This window comes from Oncorhynchus tshawytscha, linkage group LG06 (genome assembly GCF_018296145.1).
Source record: "Oncorhynchus tshawytscha isolate Ot180627B linkage group LG06, Otsh_v2.0, whole genome shotgun sequence".
NCBI lineage: Eukaryota > Metazoa > Chordata > Actinopteri > Salmoniformes > Salmonidae > Oncorhynchus > Oncorhynchus tshawytscha.
The window spans coordinates 58595199-58621350 of NC_056434.1; the positions used below are offsets into that span (position 1 = coordinate 58595199).

Consider the following 26152-nt stretch of genomic DNA (forward strand, 5'->3'; position numbering starts at 1 on the left):
TCAAATTCAACCCTTTATTTGCAGGAGTTGCAGGTTGACATTGTCTAACTTTTTCCAGTGTGTACATTAAGTCTGTAGTGAGGCCTTGTCCAGATCAAAAGGCTAAAATTTATACAACTGGCCTTTGCGGAAAACACCACGAAACCTGGGTTGCGCTCAGGAGGGTGAAACTTACTAGACGGATTCCACAGATTCCATCTGAACGTTCCAAAGTATTGAGCCCTCCTGAACGCAGCCATGTTTCTGGTGTGTGATAGGCCTGACCACAGCCAGGGATGGGGCCCAGTTCCAAACATACACAGGTCATATAGGGATTGAACGTTGAGAAGAGGGGTGAGGGATCGGTTTGGAATCGAGCCATCAAATACGTCTTCATCTAGAAAAAGGAAAACATGGCTGGCGGCAAACCTTTTGAAACCCCTGGAGAACATCCATCTAGCATACAAATCAACCACTCACTACCTACTCTATAGTCTACAAATCATAGGTATTGCACATCAACTGAAAATAAAACAAAAATAAATGTATATACATAGTACACATGGGTTGAATCAACATTGTTTCCCACGTCATTTTCAATGAAATTATGTTGAAACATCATGGAATAGACATTGAATTGAATTGTCTGTGCCCAGTGAGTACGTACAATACTAGCAGTCTTCTCACATTGATAATTGTACATTTCCAAATAAATAAATAAAAATAAAACTTTATTCACATTTGTTTTTTTAAGACCGTATGCTGTGGACTGTTATGTCAGTCAGAAACTCATATAGGCGAGGTAGTTAATGAAAACCAAGTCCTCTAACAGAGACGGCACAGAGAGAGGAGCTCAGGCGAACTAAGCTAACAAAACACTCTTCGAGTGCCTCAACAGCAGAGCGAGATAGAGAGGGGCTAAAAAAAAAAAGTAGACATCTGTAAGAGCACTTAAATCAAATCGAATGAATTAGGGCTAGGGGTTTTGCCTGGTCATGTAACCTGAGGAAAGACTCCTGGCCCCAACAATAAAACATAAGCAGCCAATTTGTCCCAAATTGGTCCCTTACCGCTACCCTTGGCCCCAACCCTTTGATGTTTGCAGAACTGTACAGGTGTTTCTACTTATCCAGAACTACTACTACTGCAAACGTCGAAGGGTGAGGGACAAGCAGGAGGGACAGGCAGCAAATTGTAACTGGTTGAAGAAGTCAAGCAACAAAGAGGGGAAAGTGTCTAAAGTATTTGGGCCAGGTGATTTTATTGCCTTCCCATACTCCCATATCTGCTCATTAACATTTCATCTCCAGATCCAACACCCCAAAAAACGTTACAATTACAGTCATATTATAAATAAAGAGATGTTCCATTACTAGAAAAAAGAAAGTTGTAGCCATGACTACAGAACACTACAGCTACGGGTATGCAGAGTAACAGGGTGTCGAAATATGTTCAATGGTTTTTAGGATCCATTTAAATAGAGATGACGACTAAATACTAGAAAATAAAATATGTGTTTGTAAGGAAACACTTTCTAATGGAGAAAAGGGGGAAAAAGTTCCATTCACTGTGAGATCCAAAAGACTACAACTTACAGCATAGAAATACTGTACACAGCTTGGAGGGACAGAAGCTGACACAAGAAAATAAATAAATAAATATAATAATTTACAGCATGTACACAATCGGCAATACAGAATATAGGAGACAGAGAAGTTAAAAGAAGCTGTACATAAAAAAAAAATGTTTTTAACAAAGGACCCTTAGGTGTCTCAAACTATGTATACTATGACAGGATGTGTAGGGCTGTGTCTGTCTGTGTGTGTGTGTGTGTGTGTGTGTGTGTGTGTGTGTGTGTGTGTGTGTGTGTGTGTGTGTGTGTGTGTGTGTGTGTGTGTGTGTGTTATCTGCAGCAGGCCAGTGCTCCCAGGGAGGTGTGGCTGTCCAGGCTGATGTCCGTGTCAGAGGTCATGGTGGGGTCACTTGGCTCAGTCGACATGGAGGATACGTCATTGGCCGAGGAGGAGGATGAGGCGGGCTGAGGGGAGCTGTCAATCACTGCTGCACCTGTGCTGCGAGAAACACACAGGATGACTGATACACCTGTACTAGGTACTAGCACGCACATTTACAAACACACACACTGTCCTTTAAGATACACCTGTGTGGCACACACCATAGGGTGCCGGAAGAGCCCCTCTGAGTCTGTAAGGGGTGCAGCAACCCCCCTACAGTATCCAACTACATAATTCACCTCCCACCTATGAGTCAGATCTGCATGCTCTCTTTCAGTAACAGTGTTTTACTCATGGTGTTTTTCAAAGTGAAATGTAATACAATAACAGCAGAGATCAGCTCACATAAGTACAATAAAAAACATCAGAAACAGTGTGTTAACTAACCTAAAGGAGGAGGTTGTCCTCTGATCACTCCATTCTGCTTGGTCCACTCATCCCACTCATACACCTCCTTCCAGATCAGGTCTAGGAAGAGAGTGAAGGGAGGGAGGGAGTAAGAGATGGCCAGAGATGATAAGAGATGAGAGATAAGAGATGATGATGATAAGTAACAAAACACAGAAATCATCACCGGGGGACGATCATAAACACCCATGGGGGGGGGGTCAGTATCAGTATGACCTCATCCTATTGGACCCTGACCCAGGCAAAACCGGTGACAGTGGTATTTACACCCAGCCGTTGAACCTGGCCAGCTCTGCAGCATCACGTTTCACACCATAACATAACATGAAAAAGTCGTAAGCCAGTCAAATGTCAATGTTACAGTGAAAATGTTGTCGTGAAAAGTGACAGCTCCTCTGGTACAATGAAACCAAAATGAAGTCCTAAAAGTGCAAACTCCAAGATAAATCGGGCATATACATTCAAGTATTTCAAAGTCGTTGACATATGTATGTGACCCATGTCTCGTGAAAAGTGATAGTTGTAGTAACGTCTCTAACCTTTCCACTCCTCCACTGTATGCTCTCGCTCATCCAGCTGCTTGTCTGTGATCTTTGGAGGGGGCTGAGAGGAAAAAGAAAGCAAAAGAAAGAGAGAAGAGAGGGAAGAAAGGTTCATCCCTACATCAAACCATTGACCATAGTTCACTCTTCTGACTAGGAGTGTCAACCGTTTCAGTCCAATTTCCAAGTTTCCCCTACAATAGATCATACCACTTGTTAAACACTTACTGCCTCCACTTCTGCTGGGTCGTACCACACGTTGATATAGGGGTGTTTCAGGGCCTCGTCCACCGAGATCCTCTTAGACGAGTCAATCACCAACATCTTAGACAGCAGGTCTCTGGCCTGGCTCGCTGGGAATGGAGAGAAAATATAGCTCAGACCAGTACATGCATACACACAAACCCTACCCACACACATTCTCAGTCTCCAGTACCTTTCAGTTTGTTGTGTTCTGAGTCTGCAGGGAAGAGGACGTCCGGGAAGAGTTTGTCGAAGCTGTATCCTGCGTAGCGCGGTCGGTTCTCAACATACGTCCTCACTGATTGGTTGAGCTTCATCAGGAACTCCTGGGGCGGAGTCCCAAGCTGCTCTATCACTTTGTTCCACTGGTCAATGTCTGAGCGGGTGGAGTTAGGGAAAGAGCGCACACAGATTTCTCCAACAAACACACACTTTTACTTTGTTAGAGAACTACTTTGCCAGAACTATCCCTATGTTCTAGAACTATCTGTATGTGCCGGCAGAAGCTGAGGTGATTATTGGGGAGGGAGGATGGGAGCATGGCTGTACTTGGATATGGTGGATATGGTGGTGGGTGTAGAGCAAAAGCAGTGCGTTATAGAGCAGTGGTTGATGGTATGAACATGGTAAAAAACACACAGGCAGGATTTTAAAAATGATATCATGGTAAAAGAGGAAAGGATACGGTCAGTGCCTGGGAACAGCACACTACCTCTGACCATCTCAGCCACAATACAGCCCACTGACCACACGTCCACTACACGATGAATGGAGAGATGACATGCAAGCACAACGGAGAGGGGGGGGTGAAGAACAGAGGAAGGAAATGAGAGAGTAAAGAGTTTATGGATTACAAAAAAAAATGGATATCGCAAATAAATCAGATGAATGAAACAGAAGACGGTATGAGTGATACATCTGATGAACGAAGGAGAAGCATTGAATGAGTACATTGGGTAAATGAGAGTGAGAGTGGATGCAGCATGAAGAATCTGCAAGTCTCAAGCGGCGGAGCCCTCTGTCAAAATGGGAAGGAAGAAGCAGGAAATCAGGACATGAGATTTATTTTCCATTTCGGAAACTGAAAGACTGAAGAGAAATAGCTCCGCAGAGGTGGCAAACTGTTTTATTACTTAATAAGGAGGTGATTCACAGCCAGAAGCACTAAGGATACAGTCCCTTCCTGGGAACAGGATTTTGTGACGGACCATTTCTGCCAGAATACACCCCACAGACCATATGTCCACTGTTTACAATATGGAGAAGAGGAGGGGAGGGGGGTAGAGACACAGAAACAAGCTAATTAGATTTTAGCCGTTAATAAAGAGACCATTGTTTCTGCAGTGGTGGTAAAAGCATACAATTGTTATGGGTAGAATAAATATTTCATTGATTGATCAATTTATTCATTGTTTGATTGACAGGTACTGACCATTGGCCTGGTAGCCCATCCCCAGTATGACCTCTGGTGCTCTGTAGTATCTGGTCACTACATAGGGGGTCATCAGTAAACCTGTAGCCGCTGTTCGAGCCAAGCCAAAGTCCAAGATCTTTAATGTACAGTCTGACTTCACCACAATGTTACTGGGCTTCAGATCCTAGAGGAGGGACAAAGAGAGATCAATATCATCAACGTTGTCATCATCATCATCATCATCAATAGCAGGGCCAAAACTGTCATTAAGCGACTTATCAGCTGCACACCACAATTTCTGGGGGGGTTGTAGCCTGGGAAGTGTGTTCCAGTGCATTTTTTACTAAAATATTCTGGCAGACAGAATCTCCATCAGAGAGCATTATTGCAGTCTTGGCAATATGTTTTCGCTATTATGTCTCCCGACCCCTCCTGTCTCAGCCTCCAGTATTTATGTTGCAATAGTTTATGTGTCGGGGGCTAGGGTCAGTCTGTTTTATCTGGAGTATTTCTCCTGTCTTATCCGGTGCCCTGTGTGAATTTAATCTCTCTCTCTTAATCTCTCTTCAATTCAATTTGCTTTATTGGCATGATGCAACAGTGTACATATTGCCAAAGCTTATTTACAATATAAAAATGAGAATCAAAATTGTCAACGGGACAACAGTAACAACAATAACCAAGTGTCAAAATAACCATACATTCAACAATAACAATAGGCATACAGTAGAGTACATGTGCAGGTTGATTGGTCTGTCAGACACTGTCCCTCAACTTATGGCAGGCAGCAATGTAGTGCGCTGCCAACCCACAGCTCTCTGCGTCCTCCCCCAACAGGACGGGTAGCCTACTCTCATCAGAGAGGTCTTTGAAACCTTGAATAATGGTTTCAAATTTGGGGAAATTACACTCTTTCCTGACATGTTGTCAGGAAATGCAGCTCCGTCTCAGGTTCTGCTGTTGTGCAGTGGTTGTACAGCCTTTCCTCTACAGGGAGCCAGGTTTTCCTGTGTCTACCCTTCTCAATGGCAAGGCTGTGCTCACTGAGCCTGTACTTTGTCAAGGTTTTTCTAAGGCTTTGATCAGTAACCATGGTCAAATATTTAGCCACAGTGTACTGTCGATTTAGGGCCAGATAGCACTGCATTTTGCTTTGTGTTTGTGCTTGTGTTTCCCAATAAGCAATATAGTTTTGTTTTGACTGTGTTGTAATTTGGTTTATCCTGATTGATTGGATGTTCTGGTCCTGAGGCTTCAGTGTGTTAGTAGAACAGGTTTGTGAACTCAGCCCAGGACCAGCTGGATGAGGGGACTCTTTTCTGTGCTCAGCTCTTAGCATTGCAGGGCTTGGTAGTGATTTGAGAGGGGGTCACTGTATTTTAGATGTTTCCAAATCTTAATTGCTTTTTTAAAAGTTTTTATTATTAGTGGATATTGGCCTAATTCTGCCCTGCATGCATTGTTTGTAGTTTTCCTCTGGACATGTAGGATAATCTTACAGAACTCTGCATGTAGGGTTTCAATGGGGTGTTTGTCCCATTTGATGAAATCTTGTTTTGCAAGTGGACCCCACACCTTGCTGCCATAAAGTGCAATTGGTTCAATGACATATTCAATTAGTTTGAGCCAAATTTTAATAGGTATTTCAATTTGAATTAGCTTTTTAATGGCGTAGAATGACCTGCGTGCTTTCTCTCTCAGTTCATTCACTGTCTCATTAAGGTGTCCAGTTGAGCTTAGTTTTAAACCTAAGTAATTGTAGTGTGTGCAGTACTCTATATATTTTGTACCAATTGAGAACTTTGGTCTAATTCCCTGAGATCTGGATCTTCTCTGGAAAACCAGTATTTTAGTCTTTTTGGGGTTTACTGTCAGGGCCCAGGTCTGGCAGTACTGCTCTAGCAGGTCCAGGCTCTGCTGTAGGCCATGTGCTATGGTCATCTGCGAAGAGTAGGCATTTAACTTCTGAATTGTGGAGACTAACACCAGGGGCTGAGGATTTTTCTAGAATAGTGGCCAATTCGTTGATGTAAATATTGAAGAGTGCAGGGCTCAGATTGCAACCCTGACAAAGGCCCCACCCCTGGTTAAAGAATTCTATTATTTTCTTGCCAATTTTAATGCTGCACGTATTGCCAGTATACATTTATTTAATTATGTCATATGTTTTACCCCCTACACCACTTTCAATAACTTTGTAGAACAGTCCTGTATGCCAAATAGAATCAAATGCTTTTCAGAAGTTGATAAAGCAAGCATATATTTTGGTATTATTTTGGTGGACATGTTTATCTATCAGGGTGTGTTGGGTGTAAATTTGATCAGTTGTGCGATGTTTTGGTATGAATCCAATTTGGCTTTTACTCAAGACATTGTTCTTATTTAGGAAGTTTAGAACTCTTACATTTATAATACTACAGAAAACCTTCCCCAGGTTACTGTTCACACAAATGCGTCTGTAATTGTTAGGGTCAAATTTGTCTCCATTTTTAAAGATTGGAGTTATGAGTCCTTGATTCCAGATGTCAGGGAAATAACCTAAACTCAAATTAAACAGTTTTAATATAGCCAATTTAAACTTTGCACTAGTATTTGAGCATCTCATTTAGGATGCCATCAGGTCCGCATGCTTTTTTAAATTAGAGAGCCTGGAGTTTCTTACAGAGCTCCTGGTCAGTAAAATGGATTTATTTAGTCCGTTATAGCTTTTTCTAATTCATTCAACTTCATTCAACTCTCTCTCTCTCTCTCTCTCTCTCTCTCTCTCTCTCTCTCTCTCTCTCTCTCTCTCTCTCTCTCTCTCTCTCTCTCTCTCTCTCTCTCTCTCTCTCTCTCTCTCTCTCTCTCTCTCTCTCTCTCTCTCTCTCTAACTCTCTCTCTCTCTCTCTCTCTCTCTCTCTCTCTCTCTCTCTCTCTCTCTCTCTCTCTCTCTCTCTCTCTCTCTCTCTCTCTCTCTCTCTCTCGGAGGACCTGAGCCCTAGGACCATGCCTCAGGACTACCTGGCCTGATGACTCCTTGCTGTACCCAGTCCACCTGGTCGTGCTGCTGCTCCAGTTTCAACTGTTCCGCCTGCGGCTATGGAACCCTGACCTGTTCACCGGACGTGCTACCTGTCCTAGACATGCTGTTTTCAACTCTCTAGAGAAAGCAGGAGCAGTAGAGATACTCTGAATGATCGGCTATGAAAAGACAACTGACGTTCACTCCTGAGGTGCTGACCTGTTGCACCCTCTTCAACCACTGTGATTATTATTATTTGGCCCTGCTGGTCATCTATGAACATTTTAACATCTTGGCCATGTTCTGTTATAATCTCCACTCGGCATAGCCAGAAGAGGACTGGCCACCCCTCATAGCCTGGTTCCTCTCTAGGTTTCTTCTTAGGTTCCAGCCTTTCTAGGGTGTTTTTCCTAGCCACTGTGCTTCTACACCTGCATTGCTTGCTGTTTGGGGTTTTAGGCTGGGTTTCTGTACAGCACTTTGTGACATCCGCTTATGTAAGAATTTTATAAATACATTTGATTTATTGATTGACTGATGGTAAGGGAACATAAACAATGAGAGCGACAGATGGGGGACATTAGTGAAGCTACGTAGGAGTATTGGAGTGGCGTCAACATAATATATTATAAAACCGTCAGCATCCATTTTCCTCACCATAATTAACAACAGTAATGAGTCACACCATTTGAAGTACAATAGTATAGTGAGTCATCTTTCACAGATTTGCATGTATGCTAGCAGCTTAGTAGTATGACATACAAACCAGTTACAGTGTTATAGAATCAAGATTATTCATTGGGATTTTCCCATTCTTGTCTAAGGTGTACAGTTGAAGTCGGGAAGTTTACATACACGTATGTTGGAGTCATAAAAACACGTTTTTCAACCACTACAAATTTCTTGTTAACAAACTATAGTTTTGGCAAGTCGGTGAGGACATCTACTTTGTGCATGACACAAGTCATTTTTCCAACAATTGTTTACAGACAGATTATTTCACTTATAATTTACTGTATCACAATTCCAGTGAGTCAGAAGTGTACATACACTAAGTTGACTGTACCTTTAAACAGCTTGGAAAATTGGTCTTAGAAGCTTCTGATAGGCTAATTGACATCATTTGAATCAATTGGAGGTGTACCTGTGGATGTATTTCAAGGCCTACCTTCAAACTCAGTGCCTCTTTGTTTGATATCATGGGAAAATCAAAAGAAATCAGCCAAGACCTCAGAAAAGAATTTAGACCTCCACAAGTCTGGTTCCTCCTTGGGAGCAATTTCCAAATGCCTGAAGGTACCTGAAGAACTGAAAAAGCCTGCATGAGCAAGGAGGCCTACAACCCTGAAGCTTGTGGAAGGCTGCCCAAACCATTTGACCCAAGTTAAACAATTTAAAGGCAATGCTACCAAATACTCATTGAGTCTATGTAAACTTCTGACCCACTGGGAATGTGATGAAAGAAATAGAAGCTGAAAGAAATACGTCTCCTTACTATTATTCTGACATTTCACATTCTTAAAATAAAGTGGTAATCCTAACTGACCTAAGACGGGGAATTTTTACTTGGATTAAATGTCAGAAATTGTGAAAAACTGAGTTTAAATGTATTTGGCTAAGGTGTATGTAAACTTCCGACTTCAACTGTACCTGCTCCATTGCTCCAAATATGTATCCCAAATGGCACCCTATCTATCCCTCCCTATACAGTGCACTACTTTGACCAGAGCCCGGGAATAGGGTGCCATTTCAGACGCAAACACAGTTAATTAGAGCAGAAGCAGTGTTTAGATCATTAGCAGGTTCCTCTTGATCTCCTGTGGATGTAGCCAACATCAAAGCTAGGCTTACTTTTCCTGGAAATACAAAAATACCCCAGAATTTGTAATGACGAGCTAGAAATTATAATGATGAGCTACATTATTGCTACATTATTAGCTTAGTGTTACCCTGAGCCATACCCTGTGTCTACCTGTTAGCTAAGTGTTAGCACGTACAGCATGAGCCGATCCCTGTGTCTACATGTTAGCTTAGCGTTAGCGTGTATGAGCCAGCATGAACCTTACCCTGTGTATGATGCCGGCATTGTGGAGGTGTTTGATGCCACACAGCATCTGGTACAGCAGGTAGGACAACCTCTCATGGTCCAGCTCCATCTGAATCACCTGGCACAGGTTGGCATCCATCAGCTCCATCACAATGTATCTAAACAGGCAGGAAGTGAGATGAGAATATGCACACACATGCGCGTACACATATGGGCACACACACATAGGCGCAAACACACACACAAACAGGAGCGGGCACACACACTCTCCTCGTGAGGTAACTGTGGAGCCGGCTGGATGGCTTGAACAGAGAGAGCTGACATGTATGCATAAATAAGACCTTATAGATGCCAAGTCTTGGTCATGATATGGTTTCAGTTTTTTTAGCTGGCAGAGAGATTTCACACAGTTATTCTGGTAATGGCCGAGTCATTCTGCCACTGATGACAGACAGGCCTGTTCAAAAGGTCCTCCTATGTCTTAATTCCTAACAGCAAGTAACCATTTTACACTGTCAAAGGTTGATCATGTTATTCTACACCAGTTAATGTACTTACACATCTGCAAATTCTTCTAATGATTTTTGTGGGCTGAATACGTTTAATAAGCCAATGATCTGTAGAGGTAACATAAGCACATAAACACAACAACATAAGTCATACAGGTTGATTAGATTAGTTTCCTCAATGTAAGAAAACACAGTCCACATGTTTGTAATCAATTCAATTTCAAACGCATTATACAATAAAACAATAAAAAGTCCCTTGATGCTGATTGACTGAAACCGCGTTCTAGTCCTCTGTATATTCACAATATAAGCTACCATGGCAAATGCCTGTTTACTGTCCTATCTCTCTGAGTATCATTACGCATTCATAACATATTATTCCTACTGTTTTTGTCCAGCCTGGCTAACCATAAACAGAATCGAGCATTATTGTCATAGAGTCTCATCTAGAATATAATCGAAACAGCAGGAAGAAGTCGTTGACCAGTGTTGCTCGGCAGACTTACATTTTTGTGATTGACACATTTCATTAACACCAGTTCTCTGTACGCTCGCTTGGCGTGCGTCTGGTTCTGGAACGGCCGACTCAACTTCTTAATAGCCACATTTCTCTCAAGGTTGTGGTCATACGCTGAACTAAAAGGCAAGACAAAGAACATGGCAATACATGAACACATCTGCGACAATGGTGTGATACAGACTGTGGTAAATAGGAATTTAAATGGATGTCTGATTGGTGTTTCTTTTCATTGGGTATTTTACAGCATATGACCTTGAAACATAACCTAAAATGAGGACACTGTCCAAATGAATGAATTCCATGGTTCATTTTGTCATTGATGGACCAGCTTTGGCATTTAGCCTTGGTCCATTGATTCAGCACCACAGTGTTTAGACAAATTCAAACATCGGGGTACTTTGGTATGTAGCTCTGAATTGTATGTTACCTTGGAAACCAATTGAATCTCAAATAAAAGTATTTCATTGGGGCTAAATAAAATAAAATATATCTCAAGCAAAAAGGATTTGGAAACAATAAACTGCAACACTTTACTTTGCATCCCATCGTTTACTGGTAATTACCTGGCACAAAGCACTGTTCAAACATTAATGAAGTAGTATATGACTGGCAGAAAAAAACTAAGGGGAGGAAAAAGTACTCAATTGTCATATTTGAGTAAAAGTAAAGATACTGTACCTTAATAGGAAATGACTCAAGTAAAAGCAAAAGTCAACCAGTAAAATACTACTTGAGTAAAAGTATAAAAGTATTTGGTTTGAAATATACTGAAGTATCAAAAGTAAATGTAATTTCAAAAATGTACTTAAGTAGCAAAAGTAAAAGTATAAATCATTTCAAATTCCTTATATTAAGCAAACCATTTGGCACAATTGTTCGTGTTTTTTTTTTTTAAATGTACGCATAGCCAGGGACACACTCCAACACAGACATCATTCAGAAACAAAGCATTTGTGTTTAGTGAGTCGCCAGATCAGAGGCAGTAGGGATGAGTGTGTGAATTGGACCATTTCTGTCCTGCTTTCAAAATGTAATGAGAACTTTTGGGTGCTGGAGGGGCCTCACGAGTGGCACAGTGGTCTAAGGTTCTACTAGCTGATTCGAGTCCAGGCTCTGTTGCAGCCAGCCACACCGGGATACCCATGGGGTGGCAAGCAATTGGCCCAGTGTCGTCTGGGTTAGAGGAGGGCTTGGCCGGCAGCGACTCCTGTGGCGGGCCGGTTTCAGTGCACGCTGACATTGTCGCCAGGTGTTTCCTCCGACACATTGGTGCGGCTGGCTTCCGGGTTAAGTGGCCATTGTGTCAAGAAGCAGTGTGGCTTGGCTGGGTTGTGTTTCGGAGGATGCATGGCTCTCGACTTTCGCCTCCCCCGTGTCCGTATGGGAGTTGCAGTGATGGGACAAGACTGTAACTACCAATTGGATACCATGAAAAAGGGGTAAAAAAAAAAAAACTTTTAGGTGAGAAAATGTATGGAGTAAAAAGTACATCATTTTCTTTAGGAATGTAGTGAAGTAAAAGTAGAAGTTGTCAAAAATATAAATAGTAAAGTACAGTACAGATAGTACAGATACCCCAAAAAACTACTTAAGTTGTACTTTAAAGAATTTTTACTTAAGTACTTTATACCAATGCCACCAAATTAGATTTTGTTTTTCAAATGTATCGTGGGGCTGACATTTTCCATCAAGGCACTCTTGAAGAAAACAAATTGATGAACTTGTTGATTAAAAGCATTTATTTCTAAATATTTAAAAGCATAACAAACAAACGACAATGCATTTCGGCATGATGTCAGCCTTCATCTGGGGGTAAAGGTTGTAATGTCCACATGGGGGCTCTATGAATCACATTTGAGTGGCAGAATAACCAATAAGAAAACATGTGACATAAACAAAATAACAGCACAAGGAAATTAAACAGGGGTGTGAACATAAAGTAAATTATATAAGAATAATTCAAAAATCATACAAATTCAAATTGGAATAATTCAAAAATCATACAAATAGCATAAAAGATATATACACAAAAATTACCATACCAATCGAACAATTTGTATTTACTAAGGGGTGACCTTCATCCCCTTTGTTTGTTTCTGCCAGTCATAGACTGCCCTTTTCAAAGAGTACCTTGTACCAAGTCTCCATGGCCTTATAGCTTTTACCCATTTGAGCCCACCAGCACATTGTTTTTTCTTCTCAGTAATGAAATAGTAATTGCAAAGTGATTACACTTACCAGACTATTCCCTGTGCTCCTGAGCCAATGGGCCTTAGATTCTGGTAGCGCTTCAGAACTTTGAAGGTGGAATCTCCGACATCTAAACTATAGAACTCCCTCTCTCCTCCTCGCTTGTTTTTATTCATGATGAAACCTGGAGGAGCTACTTTCTGGGCATCCAAACTAGGCTCTCTGTACTATGGACCCGCACACACACACACACACACACACAAGAGTGCAAGCACACGTGCACAAACACACACACACAGAGAAAGAGAGAGAGAGCATAACATATTTTTAGGATACAGAACACAGGTAGCTACGGTATGTTCAGAAGTGCATGTTTCTAGCTTTAAGATCAAATCTGCATTAGGGGAAATAGCACCACTGATCACCCCCAGCGGCATTAAAGGGCATATTCTGCTGTCCTATCGTGAGTGCAATGATGTCAGATAAAAAAGTGTTTGATGTTTGCAATAACTTCTTTATTGTAGTAATATTCCGAACGGACATGGCAGTTTCACAAATTAAGGATTCCAGCTTTAACCTATTATTCTTATTAACCTTATCCAATGCTACAGTTTTCCTTCTTAAACCTAAAAGGTTTAAAAATCAGATGATCAGATGTTTTCAAAACTCAGAAGCAATCTTCTTTTGAGATAGGTCCACATCCCAGGCCATGTGTATATGCCACAATCAAAAATGAATGGAGAAGATAAGCACCATGCAATTTCCAGATCTGTGGTGCTTATCTTTCAATGAATTTGTTGGTTGAGGTATTGTATATACAGTGCCTAGTGAAAGTCTTTACACCCTTGCACAGTTGTCACATATTGCTGCCTTAAATTAAAATCTAAAAAGGAATATACAATTATAAATTTTTTCTACAGATCTACATAAACTGCTCCACATTTTCAAAGCGTAAGACAAATTGTAGACGTGCGGAAATGAATAAAAAATAGAAAACGAAGATATTTTAATTGCGTAAGTCTTTACACACCTTCCTGGCTGAAGAGCAAATATTTTCCTGAAAAAAAACACTCAATTTATTGAATGGTGTCCATCTGTTCGCATAAGTAGTGGTTCTCATTATTTAATAATAACTTACACTGTCTTTGTAAGGTCCCCCTGTTAGATAGTGATATGCAAACAATGATTCAACCTCAGAGCCACCAATTAGTTTTAAAAACATGTCAGGGATTCATTTTTAGACAGGGGAGGTTCCAAAATATTTCATAGACACTGAAAATTTGGGGCGGCAAGTAGCCTAGCGGTTAGAGCGTTGGTTCAGTAACCGAAAGGTTGCTAGATCTAATCCCTGAGCTGAGAAGGTAAAAATCTGTCGTTCTGCCACTGAACAAGGCAGTTAACCCACTGTTCCTAAGCCATCTTTGTAAATAAGAATTTGTTCTTAGCTAACTTGCCTATTTAAATAAAGGTTAAATATATATGTCACTTTGGGTAAATAATGTGTAGGCGGTGTATCATATCACTGGGGATCTGGCTGTCCATAACTGAGCTGCAGGAAAGAATGGAAACTGTTCAGGGATATCACTATGTGGCCAAATAGGATTTTAAAACAGCCACAGAGTTCATTGGCTGAGCAGGGAGAAAACTGTGCATTGATCAACAACACTGCATTCACTCCACATTACTGGCTTGTTTGAAAGAGGGGGAAATAAGGAATCTTCTACAACAACAAAAATCACTACTGTTTGCAACATGGGCCTTAAAGTTATACTGTACTTCAAGTCAGCATGGCAGAATATTAAACTTTTGGGTCAAATCCAACACAACACATCACAGAGTGAAGCCCTCTACATTTTCTTGAATTGTGGTGGTAGTATTATGTTATTAGGTATGCTTGTCACAAGCAGGGACTGGGGACTTGTGTCAGGCCCAAAGTAAATATGAAAGGGGCAAAGCCCAGGGAAAAACGTTTGAAGACCTGCATCAGTCTTTTGAAGAACTAACACTTGTTTTTCCAGAGGGAAAATTACACACATTTTATGACATGGTCCAGTCTCAGTGCTGACATAAATCTGTTTGAAAACCTGAGATAAGACTTGAATATTGCTGTCCATCAATGATCCCCAAACAAATTGACTTAGCTTCAGCAATTTTGCCAAACACAAAGGATATATACTCAAGAGGACTGTTATTAGCATGTTTAACCACTCATCTGTATATAGTAGATTATCAGACACTCAACAAGGTCTGATTTAATTATTACTTAACCAGGATACAAGTGGGAAATATAATGATCCAATCCATTTAAAAAAATTGGAGGCCCCTTACACTTCAGTGCTGTGATGCAAAAATTAGAGCAAAATGTACAGCCCATCGAATTTAAAAGGTATTGTCTGACATTGTTCATTCAGACATGTTTTTTTACATGGACGACACATATAATAATATAAAGGATAGTACTTGAAACAATAGAACACTATAAAAAATATGGGAAACCAGGCCTGCTATTCAGAGCTGACTTGCCTGGAACATTTCAATTTGAGAGAATCTCTTGTAAAAATGGGTTAAAATCATGTATAGTAAAATAGTAAATAATGGCTACTTCTCAGAAAGTATTAAACTGTCAAGAGGAGTAAAACAAGGTTGTCCACTATTGGCATACATTTATGTTAGCTATTAAATTCAGGTCCAACAATGATATCAAGGGATTAGAAATGTGGTGTCATTGTTTGCTGATGATTTAAATCCTCAGAGGATCTCTGGATTACAAAAAATGTTGGTAAGTTTACTCTATTATGTGTTTGATCATTTTTTTTAAATCGAACTTTTACATTACCGTGTAGTTAACCAATAAAATAGTCTGATGGTGATGTGGATCTACTCTGTATACATATTCTGTAATAAATGATCTCACTCCAATAAATGTTTATACATAATATCTTGCTACCATGGACAGGTAAAATACCTGTCTATTTGTGGGGGGAAAATCACCCTGATTAACTCTTTAATCATATCCCAGTTTACCTATTTGCTTATGGTCTTGCCTAAACCTAGAGAACAGTTCAAAATGATATGAGAAAACAATATTACATTTAATTTGGAACGGCAAGCCAGACAAAATTAAGTGGGCCTATTTATCTAATGATATATTATATAAATAGGCCTGTTTGTAATGAATACTCAGCGAGAAAAAGGTGTAGATTCATGCGCAGAGCACAGCAGATATTTATTAACCCTTCGCAGAAGGCAGGAATCATGGTCACAGGCAGGCAATGGTCAAACACAGGTAGGCAGTCAAAACCAAACAATACCTCACAACCATACAAACAGAAAGAACTGAACTAAATAGGGAGCTGATGAGACCATGTGAGAAACAAACACGTGAAATCAATGAACAAAAATGAAAGACAGGGCTACGTTCAAGAACACAAAGAAACAGGGCTACGTTCAAGAACATAAAGAAAAATAACACAAGATTGACTACGAAAACAAAAGCAGAACCTTACACCATTTTAATTAATTATTATACAAAATTCTCGCAATCAATATCAGACCATACCACCCTCATGGAGTCTGTTTCTGACAATTTGAGCAGACACATGCACATTTGGGGCCTGCTGGAGGTCATTTTGCAGGGCTCTGGCAGTGCTCCTCCTTGCACAAAGGCGGAGGTAGCGGTCCTGCTGCTGGGTTGTTGCCCTCCTACGGCCTCCTCCACGTCTCCTGATGTACTGGCCTGTCTCCTGGTAGCGCCTCCATGCTCTGGACACTATGCTGACAGACACAGCAAACCTTCCTGCCACAGCTCGCATTGATGTGCCATCCTGGATGAGACTCCGCCTCATGCTACCACTAGAGTGAAAGCACTGCCAGCATTCAAAAGTGACCAAAACATCAGCCAGGAAGCATAGGAACTGAGAAGTGGTCTGTGGTCACCACCTGCAGAACCACTCCTTTATTGGGGGTGTCTTGCTAATTGCCTATAATTTCCACCTGTTGTCTATTCCATTTGCACAACAGCATGTGGAATTTGTCAATCGGTGTTGCTTCCTAAGTGGACAGTTTGATTTTACATAAGTGTGATTGACTTGGAGTTACATTGTGTTGTTTAAGTGTTCCCTTTATTTTTTTGAGCAGTGTAGTAATACCATCAACCATGTGTAGTTAACTAGTGATTATGATTGATTGATTGATTGTTTTTTATAAGATAAGTTTAATGCTAGCTAGCAACTTACCTTGGCTTACTGCATTCGCGTAACAGGCAGTCTCCTCGTGGAGTGAAATGTAATCAGGTGGTTAGAGCGTTTGGACTAGTTAACTGTAAGGTTGCAAGATTGAATCCACCGAGCTGACAAGGTAAAAATCTGTCGTTCTGCCCCTGAACGAGGCAGTTAACCCACCGTTCCTAGGCTGTCATTGAAAATAAGAATGTGTTCTTAACTGACTTGCTTAGTTAAATAAAGATGAAATAAAGGTGTAAAACCTGAAATCGGCCCTAATTAATCGGCCATTCCGATTAATCGGTCGACCTCTACTATAGACCACCAAGTGCTAACAGTCAGTATCTGGATAATGTGTGAGAAAGGCTTGATAATGTATGTGACATCAACAGAGAAGTATATTTTCTGGGTGATTTAAATATTGACTGGCTATCATCAAACCGCCCACTCAGGAAAAAACTTCATAACTGTAACCAGTGCCTGCAACCTGGATCAGGTTGGCAGTCAACCTACCAGGGTAGTTACAAACCGCACAGGAATTAAATCATCAACATGTACTGATCACATTTTTACTAATGCTGCAGATATTTGCTTTAAAGCGGTATCCAAATCCATAGGATGTAGTGATCACAATATAATAGCCATATCTAGGAAAACCAAAGTTCCAAAGGATGGGCCTAATATAGTGTATAAAAGGTCCTACAAGAAGTTTTGTGGTTATGTTGATGTTGATGATGTAAATCATATTTGCTGGTCTGTGGTGTGTTATGAGGAGCAACCAGACGCTGTACTTGATGCATTTATGAAACTACTTATTCCAGTTACTAATAAGCACACACCCGTTAAGAAAATGTCTGTAAAAACGGTTAAATCCCCTTTGATTGAGAGGGATGAAGCAAAAGGTATGGCAATAAAGTCTGGCAGCCCAACTGATTGGCAAACGTACTCCAAATTAAGAAATCATGTGACTAAACTAAATAAAAATAAACTACACTATGAAATAAAGATAAATTATATAAAGAATGATAGTAAAAAGCTTTGGTGCAGCTTAAATTACATTTTGGGAAAAAGGCCACCTCAGCTCCTTCATATATTGAATCAGATGGCTCATTCATCACAAAGCCCACTGATATTGCAAACTACTTTAATGATTTATTCATTGGCAAGATAAGCAAACTTAGGGATGACATGCCAGCAACAAACGCTGACACTACACATACAAGTATATCAGACCAAATTATGAAAGACAAGAATTATACTTTTGAATTCCGTAAAGTCGGTGTGGAGAGGTGAAAAAATTGTTGTTTTCTATCAACAATGACAAGCCACCAGGGTCTGACAATCTAGATGGAAAATTACTGGGGATAATAGCAGACGATATTGTCACTCCTATTTCCTAAATCTTCAATTTAAGCATGTGCCCTCAGGCCTGGAGGAAAGCTAAAGTCTCCCTTTACTGGCTCAAATAGCCGACCAATCAGCCTGTTACCAACCCTTAGTAAACTTCTGGAAAAGAAATGACCAGATACAATGCTATTTACAGTAAACAAAAAAAAATCAGCATGCTTATTGGGAAGGACATTCAACAAGCACAGCACCTACACAAATGATGGATGATTGTCTGAGAGAAATTGATGATAAAATTATTGTGGGGGCTGTTTAGACATCAGTGCAGCTTTTGACATTATTGATCATAGTCTACTGCTGGAAAAACGTATGTCTTATGGCTTTACACCCCCTGCTATAATGTGGATAAAGAGTTACTTGTCTAACAAAGAGGGTGTTCTTTAATGGAAGCATATCAAATATAATCCAGTTAGAATCAGGAATTCCCCAGAGTAGCTGTTTAGGCCCCTTGCTTTTTTCAATTTTTACTAACGACATGCCACTGACTTTGAGAAAAGCCAGAGTTTCTATGTATGCGGATGACTCAACACTATACACGTCAGCTACTACAGCGACTGAAATGACTGAAACACTCAACAAAGAGCTGCAATTAGTTTCAGAGTGGGTGGCAAGGAACAAATTAGCCCTAAATATTTCTAAAACTAAAAGCATTGTATTTGGAACAAAACACTCACTAAACCCTAATCCTCAACTAAATCTTGTAAATCATGTGGAAATTGAGCAAGTTGGGATGACTAAACTGCTTGGAGTAACACTAGATTGTAAACTGTCATGGTCAAAACATATTGATGCAGTAGTAGGGAGAAGTCTGTCTATAATAAAGCGATACTTAACAACACTATCAACATGGCAGGTCCTACAGGCCCTAGTTTTGTCGCACCTTGACTACTGTTCAGTCGTGTGGTCAGGGGCCACAAAAAAGGACTTGGGAAAATTGCAATTGGCTCAGAACAAGGCAGTACTTTTACTTATGAGAGGTATTGACATGTTGAATGCACCGAGCTATCTGTCTAAACTACTGGCACACAGCTCAGACACCCATGCATACACCACAAGACATGCCACAAGAGGTCTCTTCACAGTCCCCAAGTCCAGAACAGAGTATGGGAGGCACACAGTACTACATAGAGAGATGACTACATGTAACTCTATTCCACATCAAGTAACTGACGAAAGAAGTAAAATTAGATTTAAAAAAACAGATTCAAAAAACACCTTATGGAACAGCGGGGACTGTGAAGCAACACAAACATTGGCACAGACACATGTATACACACACACACACACACGATAACATACACACTATACGTACCAATGGATTTTGTCATGTAGATATGTGGTAGTGGTGGAGTACGGGCCTGAGGGCACACAGTGTGTTGTGAAATCATTAAGACAAAGTGTGTTTCACACATTTTGGTTACTACGTGTTTCCATGTGCGTTATTTTATAGTTTTGATGTCTTCAATATTATTCTACAATGTAGAAAATAGTCCAAATAAAGAAAAACCCTTGAATGAGTAGGTGTGTCCAAACTTTTGACTGGTACTGAATATATATTTGCAAAAAAAATCTACAAAATCTACAATCTATCTGCAAAATATACCCCCCCCCCAAAAAAAATTAAAATAATAATAAATAAGGATATTTGCTGCTCCAAGAGTTGCGTAAAGTTGGTGAAATCTTACTCAACATGATTCAGAGCTGTAATTATTGCTTCCCTGTCAAGGATTTCCTCCTCTTCTTCCGAAGAGGAGAGGCGAAAAGGATCAGAGGACCAATATGCGGCGTGGTAAGTGTCCATGGTTCTTTTAATATGTAAACGTACACATGAACAACTGCTACAACAAAACAAGAAACGTGTGAAAACCTAAACAGTCCTATCTGGTGCAAACACAGAGACAGGAACAAACACCCACAAACACACAGTGAAACCCAGGCTACCTAAGTATGATTCTCAATCAGAGACAACTAATGACACCTGCCTCTGATTGAGAACCATACTAGGCCGAAACATAGAAATACCCAAATTATAGAAAAACAAACATAGACTGCCCACCCAACTCACGCCCTGACCATACTAAATAAATACAAAACAAAGGAAATAAAGGTCAGAACGTGACATTCCCAAGGTGCTTTGAACAAGTATTAACTCTGTGGTGTGAAGACATACGCAATCAAGATTTACATTGTTTTTTTAAATGCATTTTTTAAAGTGTATTTTTGATTTACTTTTAAGTGTAGAGTAGGTTGTGTAAATCAGTAGGAAAATGTAATCCATTTTATATTTAAATATAAGGCAGCAAAATGTGACAACTGTGCAAGGGGTATGAAGAGTTTCCCTAGGGACTGTAGCTGGATCTAAACAACGGATGGTGTGGGATGTTGATTCTTCTTGACATAAGACTACTTTTGTGGTATGAGAACACCTGACAAAACGTGAAGCGGAATGTAATGTCCCTTAAACATTACAAACAGAGGAGGTGGGAGTATACAATATCCTCAGAATCCACTGGTCAGAGTGTGAACCATAGGTGGTCTACTTCTCTCAATAAATTTGTATATGAAACATGAGCCGAAGAATATCTCTCTCAGGGCTCAATGGGATGGGGTCATACTGATACTGGCCCTCCAATGAGTGTTTCCCCCTCTTTCTCTCTCTCCCATCTTCTCACTGATTTATACTGAACAAAAATATAAATGGAACATGTAAAGTGTTGGTCCCATATGTCATTAGTTGAAATAAAAGAGCACAGAAATGTTCCATACGCACAAAAAGCTTATTTCGCTTTTTGTTAATTTCTCTACCATAAGCCTTCTTAACAACACTATCAACAAGGCCTCCAGCGTTGTTTTAGAGAATTTGGCAGTACGTCCAACCGGCCTCACAACAGCAGACAACGTGTAACCACGCCAGCCCAGGACCTCCACATCCGGCTTCTTCACCTGCGGGATCATCTGAGACCAGCCATCTGGACAGCTGATGAAACTAAGGAGTATTTCTGTCTGTAAAAAAAGCCCTTTTGTGGCAAAAAAAACTCATTATGATTAGCTGTGTCTGGCTCCCCAGTGGGTGGGCGTGGTTACCAAGTGAGTGGGCCTATGCCCTCCCAGGCCCACCCATGGCTGTGCCCCTGCCCAGTCATGTGAAATCCATAGATTAGGGCCTAATTCATTTATTTAAATGTACTGATTTCCTTATATGAACTGTAACTCAGTAAAATCTTAAAAAATGTTGAATGTTGCATTTATATTTTTGTTCAGTGTAAGTTTTCATTACTGTCTTAAGCCCAGTCTGAACTGGACTAAAGCCCAGAGACATTGGCCCGATTTGACTACATTGAAAATACATATTTTGTAACCATCGGATAGTAACGTCTGCGTTCACCTATCATGTCAGGCAGCCTAGTGGTAGCTTCGTGGTTAAGTGCATTGGGATAGTAACTGAAAGATTGCTGGTTTGAATCCCTGAGCCGACTAGGCAAAAAATCTTTTGATGTGCCATTGAGAACTTAATCCTAATGCTCTGGATAAGAGTGACTGCTAAATGACTAAAATGTAAATCAATAATTTTCCCTCCATTTTGAAATACATCCTTCTTTACCATTGGAGGTAACAGCCACTAAGGGTTTCATCAGCTTTCACATATCTTATCAGTTCAAAACTGTGATTTCCCAAGGAAGGGAGGACGGAAGCATCCATTGTGATTAGTCCATCATAATAGGGCTAAATATGTTTCAGCCCATGCTGTTTCCTCTGACATCCCGACTGTCCTGCTAACGTCACACTTGCGCATCAGAGACATCCCCCGCCGTGTCAAAGTAAACACTCAGATTCCACACACACACACCCCGCACAGTGTTACAGTAATTATTTATATCAATCATCAGACAGAAGCCAGGCATTCATACGATCATGGTTCAGATGGATCAGGTGAGTGGATGGAGTGTGGTGCTTAGCGTACTGCTTTTAATTGTAGGTTATATACCTGCATGGGTATACTGTAAGTCTGAATGAATAAATTAACAATTGCTGTATAATGATTACAAACATACTATGGTTAATGGATAAAGCATGACATTATGTAGCCAACTTATGCTATACCAATTGAGCTAATGTTCTACTTAGCTCTTGGATGATGTCAATTACTGTAAGATGCAGTTACCAGTGAACAGTAATACCTGTTAATGTATTACAGTGACTGTTTATTATGTGTAATCTTTACGTGACAAAAGGATGAATACGGGCTATAAATGCAGTATCTTATCTTTCCACTTCAGTCAGTGACTGGCTGCACCAACAGCAGCTCTCTTTCTCTCTCCCCCTTTCTATAGCTCCCTCCTCCTCTCTCTCCTTTCTCTGTCCATCTCCACTTGGCATTATTAGGTAGGTCTATCAAGGGCCTATGAGTCAGGCCGGCAGCTACACTTCTACAGCCCTGCAATTACAGTCAGGGGCCCTCCACTCCAGTTGTCTTTATAATTAACATGATAAACAGCCCCTCAACACTGGCAGTCAATCCTGAGCCCCACCAATACAGGGACTGACAATAGCGTATATCTGACAAAACATCCACAATCATGAATCTCCCCTCAAGATATTAAAGGGGCAATCCAGTCACAAATGTGATTTCCCTGTGTTTTACACATATTTCCACACTATGAGTTTGGAATAATACCGTTAAATTGTGAAAATTATGATAGTGCCATTTTAGTGTAAGAGCTGTTTGAAAAGACCACCTGCAATTTCTGCTTGTTTGCACGGGTGGGGTTTTTGGACCACCTGGCAACATCACCAGGCGGTGTAAATTAATACACCAATAACAAAGAGTTTTCCCTTCTCTCTGTTAAAGATGCACTATGCAGATATCGCTCCGCCATTTCCTGGTTGCTAAAAGTCTAAGATCACTTAATTTCAGTTTATGTGACAAAACAAGCAAGTATAGTGTAGAGAATCATTGTACCAGGGGCCAACTTTCACTGGGGACGGGGAGGGACATGCAAATCGAAATAGCACACATAGAACAGATCTACCACGTCGTAGACTTGCTTTCAATGAGAATGACAGATCTATAACACACATTTCTATGTGAATTTGGTTACATATTGCAGTTAGTTAATAGCAGCTAATTTTCAGGTTACATATCCCTCCCATTAGGCTCCTCCAATTAGGCCCTTCACTCAGGCCACTCCCAGACAGTCCTAGCTAAATTATTGCTTGAGAAATTGCTTTTTGCTAAGAACCTATTTTTGTTTTCTTTTTTACAATTTTAATTGAAAACAATTACAGTAAGGTACTTAATTACTTAATTTCTGTTACCTAGAAATTATTTGATATTGACACAACAGCTGCATTGGACCTTTAATACAGTATAACTAAGCAATAAATAACATTGGAACATACACATAAACCGTCTGATTAAATTCCTACATTTCCCTCTGTATTTTTATACAGAATAATAGATTGTTCACCAGTGTCATTACCTATATGGGCTTAACCTCTACGGGATTGGGGTCCCCCCCACGCAATGGTTGAGCTAACATAGGCTAATGTGATTAGCATGAGTAACAAAAAAAATCCCAGGACATAGACATATGTGATATGGGCAGAAAGCTTACATTTTTGTTAATCTAACTACACTGTCCAATTTACAGTAGCTATTACAGTGAAAGAATACTATGATATTGTTTGAGGAGAGTGCACAATTATGAACTTGAAAATGTATTAACAAACCAATCAGGCACATTTGGGCAGTCTTGATACAGCATTTTGAACAGATGTGCAATGGTTCATTGGATCAGTCTAAAACGTTGTACATACACTGCTGCCACCTAGTGGCCAAAATCTAAATTGTGCATGGGTTGGAATAATACATTATGGCCTTTCTCTTGCATTTGAAAGATGGTACAAAAAAATACAAAAACAAAATATCATGTTTTTTTCTTTGTATTACCAGATATAATGTGTTATATTCTCCTACATTAATTTCACATTTCCACAAACGTCAAAGTTTTTCCTTTCAAATGGTATCAAGAATATGTATATCCTTGCTCCAGGTCCTGACAGACAGGCGGTTAGATTTGGGTATGTCATTTTAGGTGAAAACTGAAGAAAAAAAAGGGTTGGATCCTTAAGAGGTTTTTAAGTCTTGAACATGTTATTGTATAAGTGGGTGGGTATACAGATAAGACCATAAAATAATATAGGCCTATTCTGGCACTAGACTGTATGTAAATTCTAGGCCTATACTTTCCAATTGTTATTGTACCTTAAATATATCCCAGGCATAGCTGCCTTTATCATAACATTGTACACTGAACATCGTGTTGCCAAGACTTCAAGAATGACAGAGGGAAGATCTTCAGGCTTAAATATCGACAATTCAGATTGTTTATAATTCAGTAGTGATCAATTGATTTAATGGCCCTGACAATCCCCGGTATGTAACTACAGTCATGATAACCTTGGCCAGCCGGCCCTTTATCGTTATATGTAGATGTGGCTGCCAGGTAAAAACAAACACAGGTGTCTTGAAAACATGACAATAATACGACAATAACCAACCTCGCTACAATGTAGCAAGTGAGTCTATACTTCCAAAGCCGGCTTTTTGGTAATAGCCTGGTTATTACAGCTTGTATGTAGCCGAGCCTATGCGATGCAGTATTGTGCTACACATAGCAGGATAACTTATTTTGAGCGCTATCTATGCCAATCCAACAATCGAAATCATCGTGGTACAGCAACATTAAATCCTGGACACGTTGTGCTTTTAGTTAAATATGATAGAATAAATTGCACAATTCTAATCTATTTACAACAAACAGCATCTGTAAATTGTGTGCGGTGCGGCGAAAACGACCCTCCCCCACAGCTAAACAATACCATGGACAGCGGCGCGGAAACATAAGGCTTACCTCCGTCAACAAAATACAGAATGTCAGTTCTGGATTAGCCACAAAAGTCCGAGTCCTCGAAAATGAATTAAGTTGAATTATTTAGATAATAAATGATGGCTATTCTGTTGTCCTGCTACAAAACATGACCTCACGGAATTCACTACAATCTCTCTGCATTGACAGGCCGAGCGCGCACTGCAAGAAGACATGCGTACTACGTCACTAAAGCCCTACGCATCCGTGAGATAGGAGCTACCGCCCTATCCTTTCCTTTTATCAATAGAAATACATACAAAAATATCCTCTTCCCTGTAATGAATAAAATCAATACAAAAATCAGTACAGATCTCTCTCTCACACGCACATTATAGGCCTACCTCAACCCTTTTGGCTGAATGCTGGTTTTAGGCCTGTCTATTTGGGATGGTACCATATCAAATGATTATCTTCCACACAACAGCCAATCCACAGACTTTGCAATTATATTTATACAGGCCTATTCATCCACCTCTGTTTTGGAATGCTCGGAGACTGATGGCAGACATGCTGCGACAGAGGCAGTAAACTGAGGGATAATGAAACGAGAACATTAAGAGTGAGTTAGTACCTTCACACTAATGAGTCATGCCAGTAGTTATTTACACAGTGCCAGCGGGTCAAACGTCAGACAGAAAGGGTTCAAACACAAAGCGGAGTACAGTGCATTAGGGAAGAATTCAGAACCCCTGACTTTTTCCAAATTTCGTTACGTTACAGCCTTA

The 26152-nt window shown here is 40.3% G+C and overlaps 1 protein-coding gene across 3 annotated transcripts; it reads right to left on the minus strand.

The window, feature by feature from the left end:
* LOC112252764 (mitogen-activated protein kinase 8) lies at positions 1-25576 on the minus strand. Of its 3 annotated transcripts, none has more exons than XM_024424312.2 (12): positions 25410-25576; positions 12917-13095; positions 10665-10794; positions 10208-10266; positions 9669-9807; positions 4620-4785; positions 3873-3944; positions 3381-3563; positions 3173-3297; positions 2942-3005; positions 2382-2462; positions 1-2046 (listed from the first exon to the last, which is right to left on the minus strand). In XM_024424312.2, the coding sequence occupies exons 2-12, from the start codon at positions 13042-13044 to the stop codon at positions 1883-1885; spliced, it is 1311 nt and encodes a 436-aa protein (XP_024280080.1). In that variant the 5' UTR covers positions 13045-13095; positions 25410-25576; the 3' UTR covers positions 1-1882. The 3 variants fall into 3 exon arrangements, with proteins under 3 accessions (XP_024280080.1, XP_024280079.1, XP_024280081.1); XM_024424311.2 differs by lacking the exon at positions 3873-3944 and adding an exon at positions 4362-4433; XM_024424313.2 differs by lacking the exon at positions 3873-3944 and adding an exon at positions 4362-4433 and having other exon boundaries at positions 1913-2051.
* Positions 25577-26152: the final 576 nt, after the last annotated feature.